Source organism: Peromyscus eremicus, chromosome 15, assembly GCF_949786415.1.
Source record: "Peromyscus eremicus chromosome 15, PerEre_H2_v1, whole genome shotgun sequence".
Classification (NCBI taxonomy): domain Eukaryota; kingdom Metazoa; phylum Chordata; class Mammalia; order Rodentia; family Cricetidae; genus Peromyscus; species Peromyscus eremicus.
This window is the reverse complement of record NC_081431.1, coordinates 42,712,407-42,735,311: the sequence shown is the minus strand read 5'-3', so window position 1 is coordinate 42,735,311 and position 22,905 is coordinate 42,712,407. Positions and strand designations below refer to the sequence as shown.

The 22,905-nt window shown below is 42.7% G+C and overlaps 1 protein-coding gene and 1 long non-coding RNA gene across 3 annotated transcripts in view; one reads left to right on the top strand and one right to left on the bottom strand.

Annotated features, from left to right (window-relative positions):
* The window catches only part of C15H1orf21 (chromosome 15 C1orf21 homolog), a 195,744-nt gene that overhangs the window by 13,449 nt on the left and 159,390 nt on the right, over nt 1–22,905 (bottom strand). For both annotated transcript variants that reach the window (XM_059280164.1, XM_059280163.1), the window contains 2 exons: nt 6,858–6,934; nt 1,833–1,893 (listed from right to left, as the gene is read on the bottom strand). In XM_059280164.1, coding sequence (XP_059136147.1) covers nt 1,833–1,893; nt 6,858–6,934 — 138 coding nt within the window. The remainder of the gene's footprint in view (nt 1–1,832; nt 1,894–6,857; nt 6,935–22,905) is intronic.
* LOC131924908 (uncharacterized) lies at nt 17,641–19,142 on the top strand. Its single transcript, XR_009383113.1, has 2 exons — nt 17,641–17,774; nt 18,988–19,142. It is a non-coding gene; the product is annotated as an uncharacterized LOC131924908 (long non-coding RNA).

Genomic DNA, 22,905 nt, shown 5'->3' with positions numbered 1-22,905 from the left:
ACACAGCCTACAGGCCAGGGGATTATCTGTACAAAGCATGCGGGTGTATGGCAGATGGAGCAACAGCTTTCTTTTACATATAAATATCTGGGCTTGGGGCACAGCACAGAAGCAGGGCACTAACCAGCAGGCACCATGAATGAGGCTCTGGGTTTGATTTCAGAACCAAACACAAAAGAAGAAAAAGGAAAAGATAAGGTGTCCAAGAGTGGGGACATTGTTCATGTCGAATCTAAAATACTCCTTGTCTAGGGAAGGTTCTACCCAGCGCATGGTTAAGTCAGAAACGGTGTTAGGTTGGTGCCCAACAGGTCGTGTTCGATCCTAGGTGCAAGAGGAAATCTTGCTTTACACAGCAACAATAAACTTGGTTCTGAATAAAAGGAGACAGAGTGCCAGTCATGGGAACTTGCTGGGAAGGGACGAGATCATCTAAATGCCTTGTCAGAGCTCAGAACTGTTGAAAAACTAACTTAAAATGCAGGTTTCAGATTTTCCAGTCCACTCTGAACCACTGAGCAATCCTTCTTTATTGCCAAAAGAGAGCTAGTAGTGGAAAAAGCCAAATAAACAGAAAAAGAAAAGATCTTTATCATTACAGTGGGAACAATTTTTTTTTTTTTGCTTTTCTTTACTAAACAAAATGGTATCAGCATGCTGAACATCTTTTGAACCAATATGTGAGACTTGGTAATTGATCTGAAATGAAGTTTTCAATGTCAAGTCAGGCATATGCCAATATTTTACTGAAAATAAAAAAACACAAAATATTTCTATACAGGCAGGGAACTCTACAGAGTACTGTTTAAATTCATCATCCACCTCTAGCTTTTACATTGGTGGCAGCTGCTGGTCTTCCTTTTTAAAATTTAATTGATTTATTTATTTTACATCCCAACCCCAGTTTCCCCTCCCTCCTCTTCTCTGATTCCCTTCCCCCACTTCCCCTCCACCCCCCACCCCCTATCACTCCTCCTTTGTTTCTGTTCAGAAAGGGGCAGGGCTCCCATGGGTATCAACAAAGCATGGCATATCAAGTTGAGGAAGGACTAAGCACCTCCCCTTCTATTCAGGCTGGGAAAGGTGACCCAGTATGAGGAACAGGTTCCCAACAGCCAGCCAAAGCATTAGGGACAGCCCCTGCTCCCAGTGTTAGGACCCACAAATTGACCAAGGTACACAAGTGTTACTTATGTAGAGAGGGCTTAGGTCAGTTCCATGCAGGCTCCCTGGTTGTTGGTTCAGACTCCGTGAGCTCCTATGAGTAGGTTTCTGTGGGTTTTCTTGTGATGTCCTTGACACTGCTGGTCTTTCAATGAGAGAGAAGACTATGAACTTACTCTTTCATAGTTCTACTTCCAAACTGGATCTACTCTGAAATCCTTATGGACTTAAGATCATCTCCATCTTGCATTAAGTAGTGTAACCACAAGGCAGGATTTTAGGAAGAGCTGTCCAGATAAAACAACCATAAAAAGTAAAAGAAAACCACGTATTCTCTCTCATGAGTATCCTTGCTTCAGATCTTTGTGTTTAGCACGAGGAACTAGGAAATTAGAAACTGCATTGGCTGGGACATGAATCTAGGAAGGGGAAATAGTCAAATGGACTCTACCTATTTGACTCACTCGAATAAGCCGGAATAGCCTACGACTCTGGGGTGTAACACATCATTTTCATATATACTCTTTTTTGTTATTGTTTTAACTTCTTGTCCAATCCTTTGCCAGAAGATTTAGCACACAGGGGTAAAAGTATCATTATCCCAACTTAAAAATTAGTAAGATTTATCTTGAAACAATGTAGTTTATTTATTTATTTTGATATCTTACCTTTTCAATTTTCTCATCCAGCATTCTGAAGAATTCTTGTTGGCTTTCAGAGATGTGCATGCTGGAAAACAAAGAAGAGTTAGCACATATTTCAATGCTCCCTTGAACCTCACCTTCTCAAGTCAGTGATGGTGAACCTGTAAGCTCTGAGGCAGACAGTTATTCACTGCAGACTTTCCCACCAAATACCCCAATGCTGCTTTAGAAGATGCCATTGCCCTGATCTTGCAGACAACCCCTAAGTCTACAAGCGCTCAGGACTTAAGGAATATAACTCCCACATAAAGTGTAGGAGTCACTTATATTGATGTTCTTGGGTGGAGCCTGCCAATTTTCTTTTCTTCCAAAACACATTTGGGATTTTAAAAGAACAAAGTAAAGACACGCAACATGTGGCATCGTCAGTCCTGTGTGTGACAGAGAAAATGATTCTCCGTACATTGAAGCACGTCTCCTACAGATGCTGTAGCGTCGACACGGCCAGCGGATTCTATGAGTACTTAAGCTGAAGACGTAAGCGCAGAGGGCGGGACAACTGCCTGAACCCGCCCCTGACCAGTTCCGGCACCTTTAGCAGCTGAAATTCCACTGGAATACTGGGTAAGTTAAGAAGTACCTTCAAGTCACCCTCACCCCATGTATGCTTGTCCAGCTTAGTTATTTGTTGTTGGGGTTACCTCAGAAGAAGGCAAAGAGGGCAGGGATCATAGTTGGGAAATGGGCCTCAAGTGCTAAGGTGGTCCTTCTAGCCTGATGGTACTCATTGGTACTCCATGGAGGTGAAGGGCCCTGGGTGAGAGACGCACATATTACATTGGTTGCAGTGTCTGGGGACAAGGGTGGAGGGCAGGCCTACAACAGTTTCTTTAAGCTCAGTGTGGGGAGAGGCCCACCTATGTGCCCTGAGCATGACGCCTCACACCTTCGAGGCCACAGGAGGACACAAGTGTCCTGAAACCCTTCAGGCTTTCCATGAACTGGGCTCCCATGAGCAGCTCTCCTCTGGGTGCAAGTCCATGACTGGAAATCTGTGAGTTCGCGCCGTCAGCCTTGCTATGAAACAAAAACAACGCACACCTGTGACGCCACTAATCGGTTCACAGTTGACAAAGTGCTTTCACACATAGCGTCTTAATTTTGCCAGCCTTTACGAAATCGTGCGAACAGGGGAAATGTTCTATTTGGGAACTGGACCCTCTCTGGTATGCAGATTTGAAAGGCAGGGCAAGCGTCTGGGATGAAGTGAGCAAACAGTCTTCGCTCTGCAGAATCGTGAGCAGAAAAAGCCAGCGAGCGCACCGAGTTTTCCCAGCTTCCTCACGGCTTTACCTGCTTAAGTGTCAAAGCGTTTTGTTCAGCTGAGCTACTCCGGAGGCAGACCTGTCCTACTGTACGCTCTTTCAATGGAGGGCCCACTATAACCATCACCAGGGTTCCCTCGCTGACGAGAGGCCATTCCTGGAGTCTTCAATCACCACACTCTCCTGCAATACTGTGACACTCAGGGCCATGAGCATGGGCAGGGCTGGCTGGCTGTCCACGAAGCGCCCGGTGCTTTAGTTCTGTACCTGATCTTGATTGACACTGTTCTCTCGCTGTCTCTTGTGGGAGTGCTGTTGGTCTTCCCTCTGCTGTGGTCCTGGATGTTACTTTACTGCAGGCTTCACATCAGCACAGCCAGGCTCAAACTCACACAGATCCGCCTGCCTCTGCCTCCCAAGTGCTTTGATTAAAGGCGTGTGCTACCACCGCCCGGCATGAGTCTATTTTTTTTTATATATCTCTAAGAGCTGTAGTCCAGTCTCTCTCTCTCTGCAGACCGAGTAGCTTCCAGGTGTCAAGGTTAAATAAAGTGTTCTCTCTAGCACAGTGGTTCTCAACCTTCCTAATGTTGTGAACTTTTAATACAGTTCCTCATGGTGTGGTGGCCCCCAACCATAAAATTAATTTTGTTGCTACATCGTAACTGTAATTTTGCTACTGTTACGAATCGTAATGTAATTACCTGTTTTCTGATGGTCTTGGGAGATCCCTGTGAAAGGGTCATATGACCCCAAAGGGGTCACAACCCACAGGTTGAGAACTACTGCTCTAGCAGGCCTGAGCAGCATCCATCTGAGCAGTCATCCCCTAAAACTCAGAGCTAAGGGATGCTTTTTAAAAGAAGAGCCCATTTCAGGGTGCTTGCATGGAAAAGTGATTGGCTGTGTTATTAGCTGTCTTGTGGTTTCCAAAGACAAAGTGCACCTCAGTGACTAGGATCAGAGAGGCTGCCTGGGGAGGGCCTAGTGGCCAGCAGCATGGGTCTAAGTGGGAGACAATCAGCTGCACCATTACTCTGACACAGTCAACCTTAAGTGGATTTATTTATTTTTAATTAAAAAAATTTGTTTAACTTTATTTTATGTGCATTGGTATACAGGTGTCAGATCCCCTGGAGCTGGAGTTACAGATAGTTGTGAGCTGCCATGTGGGTGCTGAAAACTGAACCCGGGTCCTCTGGAAGAGCAGCCAGTGCTCTTAATGGCTCAGCCATCTCTCCAGTCCCTTAAGTGGATTTGTAAGTATTCATTTTTCTTTGAAGTGAGCATCGAATCTCTTAGTTCTTTCCCCACACAGAGCACTACAGTAAAGAAGAGTCCTAACTGCCACCATATGGGCCTAGGCCCTAGTAACTCACAGACACTGGGCTGGGACAAAGTGATTGTATTAGTAAGGGTTCTCTAAAGAAGAGAACTTATAAAATGAGTATCTATCTATCTATCTATCTATCTATCTATCTATCTATCGTCTGTCTATTATCTATCTATCTATCTATCTATCTATCTATCTATCTATCTATCTATCTATCTATCTATCTAAAGGGGATTTGTTAGAATGGTTTACAGGCTGTGGTCTAGCTAATCCAACAATGCCTGCCTATGAACGGAAAGTCCAAGAATCCAGTAGTTGTTCAGTCCACAAGGCCGGATGTCTCTGCTGGTCTTCAGTATACACTGGAATCCGAAAACGTAGGCTCTAATGCCCGTGAAGGAATGGACTTGCTAGCAAGGTTGAGAGCCAAGCAGAGAGCCAAAGCTTTCTTCTTCTGTGCCCTTTATACAGGCTTCCAGCAGAAGGTGTGGCCCAGATTAGAGGTGTGTATTCCCAGCTCAAAGATCCAGATTAGAAGTGGGTCTTTATACTTCAAATGATTTGATCAAGAAAAAATCACTCACAGGTGTGTCCAGTCATTTGGGTTTTAGTTAATTCCAGATGTAGTTACATTAACAACCAAGAATAGCCTTCACAGTGATCATGAAGCAGGTGGTTTACATCTCAGTTTTCTAGGAAAGCCAAGCAATGATATGCTGCTTCTTCTGCTATGGTCTTGATGTAACAGTCAGAACAGGGAGAAGATGACATATGTCAAATATGCTTGCATCCCTAGGAATTTACTTCCGTCTTAAGCAAAGCACTACAGTAAAGATTAACAGCCTCTCTTAAGAAATATAACGATAGTTTCAAGGTCACAAAGGGAATTTTATCACCAATATGGAGTTGGCCCTAGAACAATCTAGAAAGAGAGTCAATTTTTTTTTTAATACACTATTTTACTTACTGCTTTTTTTTTTTTTTTTTTTTTTAATGACAGCTTCTTGCTTTGTAGTCTGGTTTGCCTGGAAGTCACTAAGCCGACTGGCCAGGAATGTGCTGCAATCCTCCTGCCTCTGTCTCCTAAGTGCTAGGATTACACTCATGCACCACCATGGATATTAGCTATTTTATTAAAACGATTAATGAGTGTTCATCTGTTGGAAGCCATGGTAGTATCAAAATATCTTCAAGCACCCACGCCACAAGAAGATGTACTAGATACAACATATATTTAAAGATCTCTTAAAATTATGTACAATCATGTAATTACCACTCAGATTAGGAGAGAGAGAGCCTCTGGGTCCAGCTGTGTCTCACCCAGTCAGGAGCCACCATTTTTGACTTAATGCTTTTCTACTTCTTGGCTTGTCTTTGTTATTTTTGCCACATACTTATACACAAAATATTGCTTATTTATGTCTTTGATTTTAAAGGACCATCCTCCTACTTACTGTTCTGAGAATGCCCGCCCTGATGTGTGTAACATGTCCCTACCTCATTTATTTTCACTGACTGACATGTAGCACTCCCATCAGAAGAACACGCCACAGCATTGTTACCCATTATATTACTGATGGACACTTGGTTTTACTTCTAAAAGCTTATCTAAACTGCTGTTAATGAAGTTTCCAAAATGACTCCCAGCACAAATGTGAACTGTTTCTCAAGGGCACATACCTGCCCCTGGAGTTGCTGGAGGGTAAAGTTTGCTTAGCTTCAACTTTCCTAGATAGCAAAACTGCACCCCGCCCCGCCCCGCCCCCCAGTTACACTGCTGTGTAACCCACCAGCAGGGGGTTACAGGGGATCTGGTATTCTAGTCTGGCCAACTTCTGCGTTGTCAGATTTAGACATTTTTGAGAATCTGATGGAATGAAATAACATGATTTTCAAACAGACCAGCCACTCAGGTTTCCTCTTCGGCCAAATGGCTGTTTATGTGTTAGCCTAGTCTCTGGATTTTGCAATTTTATTTGTAGAATTATTTTCTATATTCTGGAAAATCTACACTGTCATTTATACATCATTCTCTTTTTTACGACCTCTACTGTCTTACTGTGTATTATAATGAGGATATGTTCATAATTTTAAGTATTTTCTAATGAAGATATGGTCATAATTTTAATGCAGCCATCAATTAGCAAATTTCCTTAAGGTTTGTATATGTTTTATATCTTAATGAAGATCTCCCCATCTGAGAGCCATAAAGCTATCCCTCTTACTTATTTATTTTACTAAACGGCCTGACAGTATCAGCTTGGAATATGCACTGAGGATGTTCTGAGAGTATGTTTTGTTTACTCTCTCAATTACTAAAGCTTTATAATAAACCTTGATTACCTGGTGGGCAAAAATGGAGTTTTAAGGAAAACAGAAGGCCGAACTTACTTTGCTCTGGGTTGATGGACCAATCCAGGGATTTCTTTATTAGTTTTAAGCCTTGCATTTGAGCTGGCACTTTTTTCCTGAAACGCAAGCACATATGTGAAAGACAAGATGAGAACCCGTGATTAGGTGATAGCGAGCAATTTCATCCTGAACTTCTCTGATCTGCTGGAGCCCCACTACTGAAGCTGGAAACGTCACAAACACAAAGGTCCTTGCAAAGATGTTACCCAATACAGGCAGAACCCGCCAGACACCGGAACAGGAAGTACTGTAATGAAAAGAGTTGGCTTTCTAACAGGTACCACTGTGTTTAGAAAACAGTATGTGGCTATCGGTTAAATACCCATTTGTAGTAGTGAGAAACTGGACAAAAGGTCCCCAGTGTCAGAGAGAGGACAGGACAATCGCAGGCACTGTCTGCCTGTCCAGGTGAACTGGCTGTAGTGTAGACGCGAAGACACAGAGTGTGAATAAGGCCCTCGCTGGGACAAGGACAAGTGCCTGGCTACAAATGACTAATAGTTCCACTTCACAGTAAACTTTGGGACTAGAGTCTACTGGATTAATAAAAGTCATTGGCTTGTAGTGTGACATGATTTTGTATTTCCAGCACAGCAGCCGCATGGGAAAGAAATACTCAGGTGTTAAAGTGCTGGTCTATCAGAAAATGTACTATCTCAAAAAGACTACCATCGCATGCTGTTAGAGACATACACAAGGTCTTTATGCGTAGCTTCAAGAACATACCCTTAAAGTGGAAGGAAAGAACATTCATTAACAGGAGGCTGTTCATCCTTGAGGAACCTGAATTGTGGCCCAAACTGAAGAGACCACTATGTAATTTAGTTAAATACCACAGTGGACTAGCTTACCAGCTTCAGTACATGCAGAGTAGCCTGGATGCCATGAAACAGATGGACCCCAAATGGACTCTTTGGTGTCCCTGTTTCTCTGAAGAGAGTCGACACCATTTGAGTCAGTGAAATTCCAGCAACTTTTACATGCTCTGGCTGGTTGTTATTTACTATCAAACATGAGCGGGTCTGCATAATATCAGCACTCTAAAAATATAGTAATTTCATAGGAAAGGAAAACAATTACCATTCTCCTACAGGCTACCTTACCTTCTTTATACCAAAATAACGTATTCACGAGCATTTAAGAAGTATAAAATATGGCTGGTGAGATGGTTCAGTGAGTAAAAGTACTAATTCCACAAGCCTGATGCCTTGAGGTACACCCCAGAGCCCATAATGCAAGGAGAGGACTAACTTCAAAAGCTCTCTCCACATGCATGCTGTATTGGCCATGCTCCCCAACGATAAACAAAATACATTTAGAAAGAAGTATGGACGGTATACTGTTTGCACTGCTGGGGCAGACAGGGAACAACAGATGGTTACTAGACCTTTCACAAGGCAGATGGGAGAATCAGCACACTACCACAGCAGGTCCAGGAGCCCAGGCCCAACGGCCACTGTTTCCCATTGGGATTGTGCTGCCTGACAAGGGCCTCAAGCATCACACAGGGTGTTCTGCACAAGGAAGCAGAGCACCCGAACAGGGCCAGCGAAGGACTCGCCTCTCTGTACATCTTAGAGAAGAAAACAGCTTAAAGGAAGCCTCCCGGCGGTGTTGAGCACACAGGTTTCTCCCAAGTTGGTCACTTTCTCCTGGAAGCTGTACATTTTCTTAGACACTGAGAGTGGGCAGGTATGATCTGTTCCTCCGGTCACATAATCTCCCAAATTCCTAGAGCTCAAATGACACACCATAATTTCCAACAAACACCACAGAGGCAGGGAACTGAAATGTCACATAACTGTAACCTATTTATATTACCTCTTCAAATCTCACTTACAAAACCTATTATTCATACTTGTTAAGAACAAACTCCTATATGACAGAGACTCAATGGTAAAACTTTCTACTGTGCACTTATGTCTTCATTTATTTTACAAATTATAATTCATCAAGACCAACAGTAACAACTTATTGATTATTTAAGACAGTATTTTAATTTACATATATTGACTGACATAGTGTTCATAAATATTTGCATACATTAATTCATTTTTACACCTACAACATCTGAGTTAGGTACCATTTTCTCTCTCTCTCTCTCTCTCTCTCTCTCTCTCTCTCTCTCTCTCTCTCTCTCGACAGTGTTGGTCTTGCAGTTTCGAGCCTCATTCCTTAGCTTTACCATGCTGTGATTACACTGTACACCACCAGGCCTAGTCACTCAATTCCCATTTTACAGATCAGCAATCTGAAGCATTGAGAGATGAAGAACTTAACTGAGGTTATATAAGTAATGAGTGGTGATATTGGGATCCGAACCCAGGTAGCCAGACTCTAGAGTTCATACTATTAGTTACTAGGTCACAGTTCTTAAATGTTTAGGACTAACACTTCTATCTATATTCTCCAAAACTTGACATTTCATTCACATTATTTAAAAAAGTGCATTTGTTGAACCCTCCACCCATACCACCAGAAATCTCTTGACTGTTGTCAAGTTCATAATTGTAGACACAAAGCTTTCCAACATTACAGTTTTTGGTTAAGGTTTGAATTTTATCACTGGCAGAACCAAAACCAAATCCCTGCCAATGATTTTCCTTGAAGTGACAATCTCTCTTCATTCATTTTTTTTTGAGGAAATGATGTGCCAAACTCCCAGATTTGAGCATCCAGATCTTTGCTCTAAAGGAGCTATGCTATCCCATTAAAAGAAAGGGCTGCTAATTCAGCTAACAACTCTATCAACTGCGCAAGTGCTTTTCTTCAGGAAGACACCGTCCTTGGGTAGGCAAGGGAAATGCTTTATGCACATCTCTTACTGCCTTGCAAGGCTGTCAAAAAGAGATGCCTCCAAGCACCAGACGCAATGAAATTTAATTTATATTGCTTCATTGAGGGCAATCTTAAGTGAAAATGGAAATTAGTTTTCTACTGTGAGTCATGATGGGGTGGCCAGTACACGCTGACTACCGATCATTGTTTTCTGTTGCTATGATGAAATACCGGAAGCTTGGTAATTTGTTACAAAAGAAAACGAGGCTTTTTTAGCTCAGTTTAGGGAGTAAAAGTCCAAGATCAGGCAGTCTCATCTATTTGCTCCTGGGGACTCAAGGGTTGTGCAGACCACCCTTCGAGCACACAGACAAGGAGCTTACTGCACTGATTATGGTGCACACCGTGTAAAGAAGACGATCAGCCTCACAGGGTAAAGTCACATTCCATAAAACTCCCCTCGTATAACTGTAATGGAGTATACAGATTACCACGGTCCAGTTTGAACACTTCCAGGCTCCTTAAAACCATTTGTAGTCAACTGGATTGTAGCTCCCGACAACCATAGCTCTGCTGTCTCCAAACCTGCATTTTCTAGATTCATATAGATGGAATCACACAAGGTGGAGCTTTTTGTCTCAGCATCTTCACTGAGTATATTTTTAAGGTTTGTTCACATGCAGCATATATCAGAACTTCATTTTTCAATTTAAAATTACATTCCAGTGTATGACTATACCATGTTTTGCTCACCTAGCCATCACCTAATGGACAATTTAGATTGTTTTTCAGTTTGTGGCTATTATAAAGAATAATGCCACCAGCATCCACATGTGAGCTTGTGTGTACAAGTATGTCTTCATTTCTCTTGGGGAGATTCCTGGTAGTGCAGTTGTTAGGCTGTACAGTAAGTTTTGTTTCTCTACTGAAAACATGAACACACTATAAAGTGGCTGCATGATTTTACATTCCCATCTGCAATGCATGATGGGTCCAGTTTCTCCACATTCCACCATGAACACTTGGAAGTTTCTCAATGCTGCTATTTTGGTGGCCATGTAGTGGTATCTCACTGGGAACTTTATTATTAAAATTTGACTTTTAAGGATTTTTTCTTATTTTTTTCCTATATACTTACTAGTTGCCTACATTTATCAAAGAAAGCCAGTTTTATATTTGTTTATAAACATAATTAACTTGTACCTCAGGATTTGTTTGTTGGAGTGATGAGAGATGTGAAATGATTGGCCTTTTTTTAAAAGAGGGGATGGGACAGGAAACCAAAAGGGCTGGAAGAGGTTGGTGGGAGTGGTGGAGACCCATGGTCACAGCTGGTTGGGTCACTGACAGGGGGCTGAGAGCCACAAGACGCCTGTTCCAGCACTGACATTGGGAGGAGAGACCCCCAGGATGCTGTTTCTCTTAAAGACAAAACCCCGTTTCAACGCTATTTCACCCTTACACAAGGCTCCCACCCAAACGAGCTGGGGACAACATGGACTGAGCAGAAGCCACGGGTCTCGCTCTCTCCACACGTGTACCTGAACCCTCTGGGAAGCTTGCTAGGACACAGACTCTGTCCGGGCCTACTCAGGACACCCTGAATAAAGTCTCTGCAGGCCAAGGCAGCTGTAATTGAAAAAGAAGTCCTCGGCGATTCTTTAACAAATCAGAGCACTTCATTTCGGGGACAAGATGCCTCCATCTCAGATTTCCCCATTTGCCCTTCACAGAGCAGTTCCTGGAGTTCTGTGCAGACAACACCTCAGGGTCGTCACTGAGACCTGCCAGGGCAGCCACCCCTTCAACCTTTATGCTCAGTGGCTCCACAGGCTGGGAGAAACATCCATTTTCCAAAAATGCTTGCAAACAACTGTCAGGTAGTGACAAGCTAATTTAAATAACCAAGTTTTCCTTTGCTTGGAATGATTTCTTTCTTTAGGAGCAGAGCATGCTTATGTCAGAGTAAACTTATCATTCCCTTCTCAGTTGCTGAAGACAGCCACAGCAACTGTATTAATGTGGCCGCCAGGAGCTCCCCTACCCCCTGGCAACTCCCAGAGGGGAGCTGATGGTTTTCTTAAAACATTCTCTCTATCCTCACCTCCTAGGTGCCGACAGGGGCAGCACCTGCTCAGGATGCTGACGGAAATCACCCTGCTCTGGGCTGGGATGCAGAAGAATGGGACATCTCTTCTCCATCCCCTCTTGGTCTCATACTGGGCCGACAGCAGTAGCTGTGAGGGTCTCTTTTCTAGTTGGGCCTAAAGCATAGCGAGAAGCCCTCCTGTTCTCTCCCGCCCAGCATCGGGGAGTTCTCCCTTACTTAGAAATCCCAAGGGTCAGAACGTGAGATCTGAGTTCAGTATCAGCTCCTAGGACTGTCAGTGTCCTGTACGGAGAAATGACACTGAATAAGAAGGCCCAAAGGGTCTGCCCCACCTCTGTCTGTCTGTCTGTCTTTCTCCCTCCACATCTGAACCACTTCTTTTCACTTCATTTCCATTTTCGGAAACTAGGGGGAAAAACACTTTGCCAAAATCCTATTATCAAGAAGTTTTAGGGCACACCTGCACATCTGAAAACTAGGACCATATTCAGATACAAAATAATCATTTCACCTCAGAGGGATGTATTTCATAGAATGTAAACTCAGTGAAAACCATCTCTTTGACATTGACTATTTTATTTCTCACATAACATCAAGATGATAAAGGACGCCATCTATTTTAAATAGCTTGTCTTCTGTATGATTATGATCAGCTAAACCTCATTTACTTGCCCAGAATTAGTGCATGTTTACCTATGGGGATGTCCACTCCATCAGCTGCAGCTATTAAACTCAGCCAGCCAGCATCAGAACAATAACGCGAAGTCCAAATGTCCATTATCATTACTTAGGTACAGAGATTTCTAGATTTAAATAGTATTTTGTTAAAGTCATTTACTGGTGATGAGGTTGAAATGTGAAGTCTCAGCTTTGGAGGAACTCTTTCCCCTTAAATGAAAATACTGTCCTGCATTTCATTTTACAACACAGCAATGTGAAAGGGCCAAGTCAACTTCAGAGCACCTAATGCTTTTTTATGCAGTTGCTCGGTAAGGCAGACCGGAAACATTTAAAATAATCCTGTAAGTTAAACAGCCACAGGAAACAGCTCGGAACAGATTTAATTGTGTATCAACAAATTTAGAACAAAGTCATTAAGTCAAGATGTTGGTAATTAAAAGATACAAGCTACAGTGTCACCAAATCCTGCTGACAGTTCTAAGTTAAGGACATTTTAAAGAGATGATGCTTCCCTGGGTTTTTCAAGGCATACACGCACAGGGCGTCACCCTCTTTGGAACTATATTCAATATTTGCCCATGATGCTTCTATCAGCTAGGGAAAGGTAGCTTGTGCTGTGTAACAAGCAGCCTCCAGTATCAGGAGCTTAACAGAATGAAAGTTTACTTCGAGTGCATGCTACTTATCTGGTGCAGGGTGCAGAAGTCAGACACTCAGGCTAACTGAGTCCCCGTATCAATCTAACTTTCAAACTCATCATGGTTAGAGGTCAACGAGGGTTAAATCCTCATATTTACTTGGCCATATGTTACAGAACATGTAAGTCAAAAGCAGAGACAACAGGAGACCAGACAGGTCTACAATGTGAGTTCCAAACCAGCTAGGGCTATAAAGTGAGACCTTGTCTTAAAAAAAAAAAAAATGTGGTGTGTGTGTGTGTGTGTGCATGCGCGCGCGTGTGTGTGTATGTTGTGTGTTGTGTGTGTGTGTGTGTGTGTGTGTGTGTATGAGAGAGAGAGAGGATACATTTATCAGGAGAACTGAATTATTTCCAGATAGCCTAATAACTACCACGCTTCTAGTTTTTCTAAATGTACATATTCTCAGTCATGTACTACCTAATGTTAATGACAGAGTTCTCCTTTTCTGAGCAGTCTGATGCATAACAAATACCATTATTTATATTAAAAAGTGAAATTTTTATAGAAATACAGAAACACGTTATTGAAAATTTAAACTGAATCAAAATGCCATTCAGGATTCAGAACAGGCTTAAGCTCTTAGGGGGGGTGACCACAGTGGCTAGCATTGGTAAATGACACTACACACAATCTGGAAGATCTGTAGTTCATGCCTTCTAGAAAAAATACATGAAAAGCACAACCGATCACACCAGCTTCTCCACTGCTTCTTTTCTTCCCAACCATCAAACAAAACAAAACACCTAGAAGTGGGAATCCCATTCACTGTGATCTTCATCAGTAAGACCAATGGTCCTAGGAATTCAACTATCTATTCTACCCCCTGTCATCCTTGTTCACAGCTGGTGTGGTGCTCAGGGTAGGATGGAAGGAAATACGAACTGAACTTCTGCCATATTCTTCCAGGCTTGGAAGAGAAATGAAAGATTTTGGATTTTACTCTAGACATAATGGAGAATCCAGCAGAGTTTTAAGCAGGGCAGTCACATGACTAGATATAAGTTCTAGAAACATCACAGTAGAGTATGAGAAGCAGAGGCAGGCTGTCTCCTGAGGAGTGGACTATAGTAATCCTGTGGTCTTTTGACAGACAGTATAGGGTGAGCCTGACAGCAGAGAGGATACTAGATTGTGGAGTGAGGAAAGATTTCAGTTCTCTAGGGCAATCCAGTGGGAGGTGTGAATGGAGAGACTGGAGGGAAGGACTGGAGCCAGGAGATGCTAAGAGGCCAGTGTGCTTGAGAATGTTCCCCATTACCGAGGACTCCTTCAGACACAAGTGCCAGAAAGTCCATTTGATTCCCTTCAAGCCAGTAAGGAATGTATTGGATTTACTTAAGAGGAATGATGGGTGATATCATTCTGATGCTGTGAATATGTGTTGCTCTGATTGGTTGATAAATAAAACTGTTTGGCCAATGGTGAGGCAGAATAAGGTTAGGCAGGACATTCTAAAGAGAGAGAGAAGAAGGAGAAAGAGAGCTGAGGAGACGCTTCTAGCCGCCGCCAGGAAAAACAAGATGTAAAGCCCTGGTAAGCCACAAGCCACGTGGCAAAGTATAGATTTATAGAAATGGGTTAATTTAAGATATAAGAGCTACTAGCTAGCCAGAAGCCTGCCATGGCCATAGTTTAAAAATAATATAAGCCTCTGTGTGTTTATTTGAGTCTGAGTGGCTGTGGACCAGACAGGACACAGGAAAACTTTCAGCTACAGAGGCATGGATCTGATCTCACCCAGTTTCAGGCAGGTAGTAAAACTATGTCTACCTGTCTGTCCTTGCTTATTATCTTGGTTTAATTTATTTCATGACCCTGCCAGCTCCAGAGTCAATCCTCTTTACTCTGTTGGTTCATAGGCAAGACTCTTTCCTTCTGGTTTCAGTTACAAGAAAGGAAGAAGACACTGAAATCAGCTGGAGAAGTAGCCAGGTGGCCACTTCTGTGGTGGTGGTAGGTGGTGTCACAGGAGGACAGAGGCCTCTGTTGGGAAAAGAGGATGCAATGGCCACCACAACATTTGTTATTCATCTGCCTATGGGCTCTCTGTATTACAAATATTTTCTATTAGGACACATATGTGTATGTTTATGTAAAAAATACACTATTAAAATGATAATCTATGCAACACAGACCATACAGTGAGTGGATATGCTCACATTTAAGAATGTTAAGTTTTGGACTGGTAAACGAAGATTTCTCTTTTTCATTTCCCTTTCTCCCAGCCACTCTTAAATTTATTTTAACAGATAGATAAAAACATAAAAATGTGCACATTTATGAGGCGCCATTTTCTAGTACCTCTACAAAGAGATTTTGCTACTTTCCAATTTAGTTCCCCCTTTGCACATTTTCTCCATCAGAATTCTAAGCAAATGAAAAGTCCCGGTTTTAACAGCATCCTCCCTTTCTGGCTTTCTAGTTCATATAAACATCAGGTCTGCTCTGCTGTAATTGTTTTACAGAGTGGATGGAGTCTGCCACTAGATTCCTATACAGTCCTGTACTCAATAACCAAATCTGGCATTGTTCCACTATGTAAGTACTCCAAGGCTTTAGGTAAAGACTGGTGGTAGCCTCGGTCTGGGCTGAAAAGGCTCTTCATGATTAAAATTTAGAGTGCTTAGGCCATAAAGAGCAAGCGTGACTCTTTCCCCCTTTCTTCCTTTAGAGAGGCATGCGGCCAGAAATAGCAGCATTGATCTTGACATGCTTAAAAGGTATGCTTAGCCTTGAGTTTCTTCATTAGTTTAGCTGCTCAGTCTTCTAGACACCTTCTAGCAAAGCTTCCATATTGTTTTTTTTTTCTATAATCACCCCTGAACTTGGTGTACATTCCCTTAAGTTTTAAGGAGGGCATTTACAGAGGGTGGAGGAACAGTGATGGGTCTATGAAGCATGGCATGGTGGCCTGTCAGGGAGAAGTCTACCACGTCTGCTGCTCACCTGAGGGTCAGTGGTAGGAGAAAAACTGAGACCAGGCTTACTAAGACAACTCCCCTGAAAAGGCTTTGGAACATCTGATCACACTGTCCTCTTCATTCTTTCTATATGCCCTCTAGGTCCAGCTGAGGGGGGCTAGATAAGCAGAGGAAACTAATACACCAGATTAATGGTGTTAGATGGTTAATGAGATCCAGAGGTATATGACCAATGCTACCAACACGGTAGACTTTGACAGTGGCTTACTGTCCTTTGCTATAATGGCACCTTCCTATCATTACCCTTGCTAACTTGCTTGTTCCTATCATGCAGCTGATTCATGACATATTTAGAAACCTTGTATAAGAATTACCCTATTTTGGGAAAACCTGACCATTCCTGGACTGTTCCCTAAAACCCATGAATATTCTCCTCCATTAGAGTTGGACCATAAACAAGCTATCCACAACCCCACCCATGCACCTGATGATGTCATTCTCTGTCCAAAACCACATTTTCCTCAAGTGTATTCTACCTTCTATCCTCCGATCAGGTGACACCTTTCTCTCTCAGGGCTGGTGCTTAAGTCTTAATGTATAATAATATCTTTTTCCTTTCTTCTTTGGCGCGTGCACAGGTGCATGTGTGCATTTGTGCTAGAAGCCCAAGGTTGGCCTGGGGAGTGTTCTTCAATCTTTTTCTACCTTATTTATTAAGGCAGGGCCTCTCATTTGAGCCCAGAACTCATCAATATGGCTAGTCTGGCTAGCCCAGCTTATTCCAGGGAGCCCTGGTCTCTACCTTCCAAGTCCTGGGATTATAGGTGGGCCACCATGTATGTTTCCTTGGGTTCTGGAGACCCAAACTTGAGTTCTCATACTTGCTTTGCAAGCACTTGACCTACCCAAACTACCTCCCTGGCACCCTATCAAAGACTATTGAGGTCCAGCCCCTTAAGAGCCTTTTCCCAGGATCTGTGGAAGAATCTATAACCAGCTGAGGAATCTAGTCTTAAAGATATCAAATAAATCTACATACATGATACTCTTTAGTCCATACCCTTTATTCTTCTGAGTTTAAATCTATCTACACAGCTTCAATTCTGTTCTCATACTTAGCTCCTTTCTTGCCTGATACATTTCTTTCTTTCTTTTTTTTTTTTTAAAGATTTTATTTATTTATTATGTATACCTGCGGGCCAGAAGAAGGCACCTGGATCTCATTACAGATGGTTGGGAGCCACCATGTGGTTGCTGGGAATTGAACTCAGGACCTCTGGAAGAGCAGCCAGTGCTCTTAACCTCTGAGCCATCTCTCCAGCCCTACAGAAATTTTTTGTTTGTTTGTTTGTTTTTTGTTTTTCGAGACAGGGTTTCTCTGTGTAGCTTTGCACCTTTCCTGGAACTCACTCTGTAGCCCAGGCTGGCCTCGAACTCACAGAGAACCACCTGGCTCTGCCTCCCAAGTGCTGGGATTAAAGGCGTGCACCACCACCGCCCAGTGCCTGATACATTTCTACATTCTTCTTCTGTACTTTCTAAATTCTGTCTTAATTCTCCCATCTCATTCTTCCCCATCCTCCATCTCATTCCTCTAGTCCTCTCAAGCCTCTGAGGTTTTCAGTTATATACCCACACCAAGCAGCAACTCTCTGGCCAAGGCAAGGTCACCTAGGCTTGAATTCTTACCGGGTCATCAAGGCAGGTAAGAGTTTACCTCAGGCAGTGACTGTCAGGCTTTCTTTTACAACCCAAAAGGGGAGTGGTTAAAGGAGGAGGTCAACTAAGAGCTAAAATTGGTTAATATATCAGAAAAAGGGAATTTATGTGCTCAAACTACATTCCTAGAAGTGGTTAGGTAAAATGTTAGGAGTGTATAATGTTAGTATAAATCATGAGAAAAATAAAACCGCCTATGTTTCTTTAGGAGTCGTAACTGTCTCTGTAAAACTTGGCTGCATCGTTTTCTGGCAGCATGGGGGTAGCTAGGCAGCCTGTGTCACAGCTTGAAGTACCTGGTATATAAAAGCTCCTTTGTTCTGAGTAATTGTTAAAGGGGAAGTCTAGAGAAACCATCAGGGTTAATGGGAGATAGTGTGTGTGTGGGGGGTTAAGTTTAATTTGTATAAGAAACAAAACCTTGTACCTAACATCCGTCTGACGTAGGCAGTTGTCTCTGTATGGATATTTACCTTATTTCAGGAGACTAGCATGTGGTCTGGAATGTTTATCTGTCTGTAGTCTGTCCTTGGAATTGAGAAATATCTCAGATAAAATGCTTTTGTCTGGAGATGGCCCTGACCCTGGATACTTGCTAATGGAGATAATTACAGAAGGCAGATATTTGAGTTTAATGCTAAAAAGGGAAGACAAAAGCCTGGAAAAAGGAAGTCTTGCCTGTGTGACTGTTGGGGGAAGTACCTACAAGCGTTTACAGTCACATAATATGGAAAGCCCATCTTAATTTGAAATATTTTCCATATTCAATTTCATAAAATAATTTAAACTGTTCTGGTGCCTCTGACATGGATGTTTTCAATCATTTAGTATCACAAGCATTTTCAGTTCATCTCATTTTCAGGTACATTATCCTCCCCTTAAGTATGTGAAATAAGATGCACTTTGACCTTTCAATGCTAAGCCACCAGTGTGGCAGTTTGCCACTCACCATACTAGCCTCTTAAAGTAACTGATAAAAAGCTGCTCAAGCCAGGTGTGGTGGCTCATGAGGATAATCTGAGCACGCAGGACAGGGAGGCAGGAGGATCAGAAGTTCAAGACCTTTCTTAACTATATTTCAACTTCCAGGCCAGCCTGTGTTACATGAGACCTTACATCAGTCCCAAGACCCCCTGGGAAGGCGGTTTACGAAGACACACCAAAGTCACTACTAAATTAGAACTTTTTTTTTCCTTTAGGAAAAAAAAGAAACAAACAAAAGACCATGACCATGACATGCTGGAAAAGCTTTCCAAATTCCCAAATGAAGCACGGACATGTCAGTCTTTTAAGCTGTATCCCCCACAAACTCTGGGTTCAAAATAAATGAGTGCGCCTTCCTCTGAGACTCAAAGACAGAGTGGCATCCATGGCATCCATTTTTTTTTCCAAACAAACATAAATCATGATGTAAAAGGAACTTACCATATAAAAGATGGCTGCAAGGATATATTTGATAAAATCCAAGGTTTTATGATAAAACTTAATTGATATGTTGGAGACCTTATGCCACTTTGCAAAATCTCATGTCAGTAATTTAATGACATGAAAGCTCACAAATAGGATTATGTCTGCTGTCTACCAGTCACTTGTCACACTGGGGGCACCCAAAGAAAACATGTATGTTGGGGTCTCTGTGCCTACTGCATGGTCTCCCTTTCCCCTCTCCTGCCCTCTCTTCCATTTCACGCTACAAAAGACGAACTCCTAGATAATACTTCATTTGCTTCTGACACGACAGCATACATAGTTAACTGATGTTCCCATGAAAACTCAACAATGGAGAAACAGAGACATCGATTCTGCGTTACTGAAGGTTTCTTACAATTACAAAGGCAGTAACAAGAATAAAAAATAACAGCTAGTGTTGATGGCATCTTCCCCTTGTTAGACATCACATTATTAGCCTGTGGGCTACAATTGATTTAGATAGAGATAAAATCCAACCACAGGCCTCAGTGGTATTAGCTCAGTAAATGTCAGCCATTATTCTTACTGCTATTATTGTTTACTTAATATGTATCAGTTAATTCTGACAGCAACTACATATGGTGAGAATACGGAGGAGGCCATTAAAGAAATGGAGATTCTAAGATAACTGTCATCCAGGGTGAAGGAGTGGCCCCCAATGGACATCTCCTTCAATATACCTTTGCACTATTTAAAAAGCCCACTCTACATAAATGAACGAGGATGTGGGAATTTCAAAGCTCTCTTTTATGTCCTAATATCTAAAGATGAGACCAAGGCCTGGATGGAAGGCACATGTTTAAGGACACAGTCCTGAACGCAGTGCTGTCCCTTTGCCCCTGCTTAGAAACTAACCGCCCTTCCAGGCCAAAACAAGTCATGGCCCAGAACATACAGGATCAATGAGCCCCAAGGAACTAACAAGGAATGGGGACCAGGGTTCATCATAAGAGCATGCCCTCTTCAGAGACACTCAGTTGAAACATTTCAAAAGTGTAACTTATGACAACTAAATACCACATAAACTATACATCTCTCCTGGGGTATACTAGAGCTGGTTCCTAAATGTTTAGGGGTTTTGTGAGCCAACTATAGTACATAAATTGACTGACATTATAATCAATGCCTGTCTCCTCCCTCTAAGATGTTTCATCAGCTCTTGTCACAGGCATTATTTCATATATAAGATTTATTTGCTCTAGCCACCTAAGTTGGTGTTCTATAGTCACCAGGGAAGAGTGACTTTAAATAATTATGTGGTAATGTTTCTCTCAAGTATCCTTTCTATGTGGTCAAGAGGAAATGAAAGACGTGGCATTGGGAACTGCCTACTCTTGTCCGAATAAGGACCCACAATACTGCAGCTTCAGAATCACCCAATGGTTCCACAACCTTCAGAGATTGTGAGCCGTTACTGTAGAAGCGAGACACAGCAGTCTAATCTAATGCCCCAGGCTATGAAGAAAGGTAAGGAAGACAGCAAGACGACAATGTCACCCTCCTGGGAGAACTTCTACCTCCATTATTGTCTTGGGGGCCAGCCGTCACTCTAAATTATACATCCGTCTCCTCTTAGGGCCTGGGTTAAATGCCTGCCTGCACCCAATAAAACACAAACCCTTTAAAACAGCGATTGCATCCTTGTTTATATAGAGCTGTGCCAGACTTCCGATGCTGTGACAGTTATCTGGAGGAAAGAACGTAAAGAGGAAAGATCTGTTTTGTTCCATAGTCCTAGAACCTTTAGAGCAAGGTCAGCTGAATTCATTGCTTTCGGCTGGAGGTGAGATAGAACATCATGGCAGCTGGAGTTTATGACAGAGGAAGCCAGTGGTCTCACAGGAACCAGAAAGTAGACAGGCAGGAAGGGGCAGGGACAAGGTACCTTTCAAAGACACACTCCTACTGACTACTTCTTCCCCCTAGTTCCCATCGCCCACCATCTTCCATTAATACCATAAAATTAAGATCCATCATAGATAAATCCACTGATTAGCTCAGGGCCCTGATGACCCTGGGATCATTCTGGGCATCAAAGTGGGGACCGACAACCACAGATCTCGGCACGAAGAATGTAGACTTCCCCACAAGAGCTGCGATTTTAGTTTGGTATTCCTCCCTTAGAGTGCCTGCCTGCAGAAAATGAGCATGGTGACCTGGGATTTGGTGTGTCTGTGTGTGCCGGTGGGTATGGATGGGTGTTGGGGTGGGAGTGAGCATGGAGGCCAGAGGTCATATTCCTCATATGCTCTTAAGCTTAGTTGTTGAGACAGGGTCTCTCACTGAGTCTGGAGCTCCAGGGACTGGCAGGATCTTCTTGTCTCCTCCTCCCTTCCCGCAGAGCTGGGATTACCGGGGCATGCCTGCTCTTCCATGGATGCTGGGGATCTGAACTCAGGTCCTCACACTTGCATGCCAAAGCGCTTTCCTCAGAGCTGTCTCCCCCATCTTCAAATGGCTTTTAAAAATGGAATCCCAATCAACACTGTTGGTTCTAGTCCATCTTCCTTTCGGTATCTAGAGATATCCGGCGTTAGCAATTCCTGGGCCTTTCGTCATCTGTGGGGTTTAACTGGCTTTCTAGGGTTTGCTGGGTCAGTTTCTACTCTCTGCTTCTGGTTACAGAACACTGACTTTGCTGTCTCCTAGTCTTGGAGTCGCCGATGATTAATATTGCTGTTATTCTGAAAAGCCCACCAGCTGCGTTCCGCTCGCTGTACCCATTTGCCGCCGTCTGGGCACTTTGCAGGAATTTTCTATTTGCACCACTGTACCCAGCAGTTGTTACTACTCCACTCAGAGATGAGGAAACTGAGTTTGAAAACCTGCCCCAAGCATTTCAGGTCGGAAATCGAAGTCCCAACGGCTGCTGCTGTTCACATCCAAGCGCTCCTGGTGGAATGACAGTAACGATAACCGATGGCTGACATGGAGTGTTTCCTCTGTGATCATTAGCTTTCAGCCGCTCAACGACATTTACACTGGTGCTGTTGCCCACTTCACGGAGGAACACAGCCTGCTGTACAGTAGTGAAGGGCTTCCCCAAGACCACAACACCCAGAGATGGTGGCTTCCGTAGATCATATCTCAGACATCCTCCAAAGACATTATATATGAAGCTTTCCCTAGTCTATTTTAGGAATCTTTCCCATGCCTGGTACTTCTCTTTCCTCAATGAATGACCAAGGTAAAAACAAACACTTGCTAAGCCAGTCAACCAAAGCAGAAACAAGGGAGAGAGGATACCCAGAGTGACAGTGATATCATTTTGAAAATATTTTAACAGGAAGTAATTTTGCTAGGTAATGCCATCCACTCTGATAGCTATCTTTGATATGCAGATTGGGAACTATGTCCAGAATTGCCCATTTAATTAGACATGGAAAAATTACACATGCTTTAGAGAGAAAATGGCAACTAGGATTTGCTTCCTATTTGCTTGTCTAGGATTACATATGCTGGGGGTGCTGCTGAACAGTTTTGCAGGTTTAGTTCATTTGGTTCTTTGAGTTGTACACTGTGTTAGAAAATGGAGAACGTATAGTTTTTTTTATATATATAATTAAAATTTGCTTAGCTCCAGTCTGGTAAGTGTTAATTAACATGGTATTTTTACTACAGAAGACATTTAAAAATAGTTTCATTCA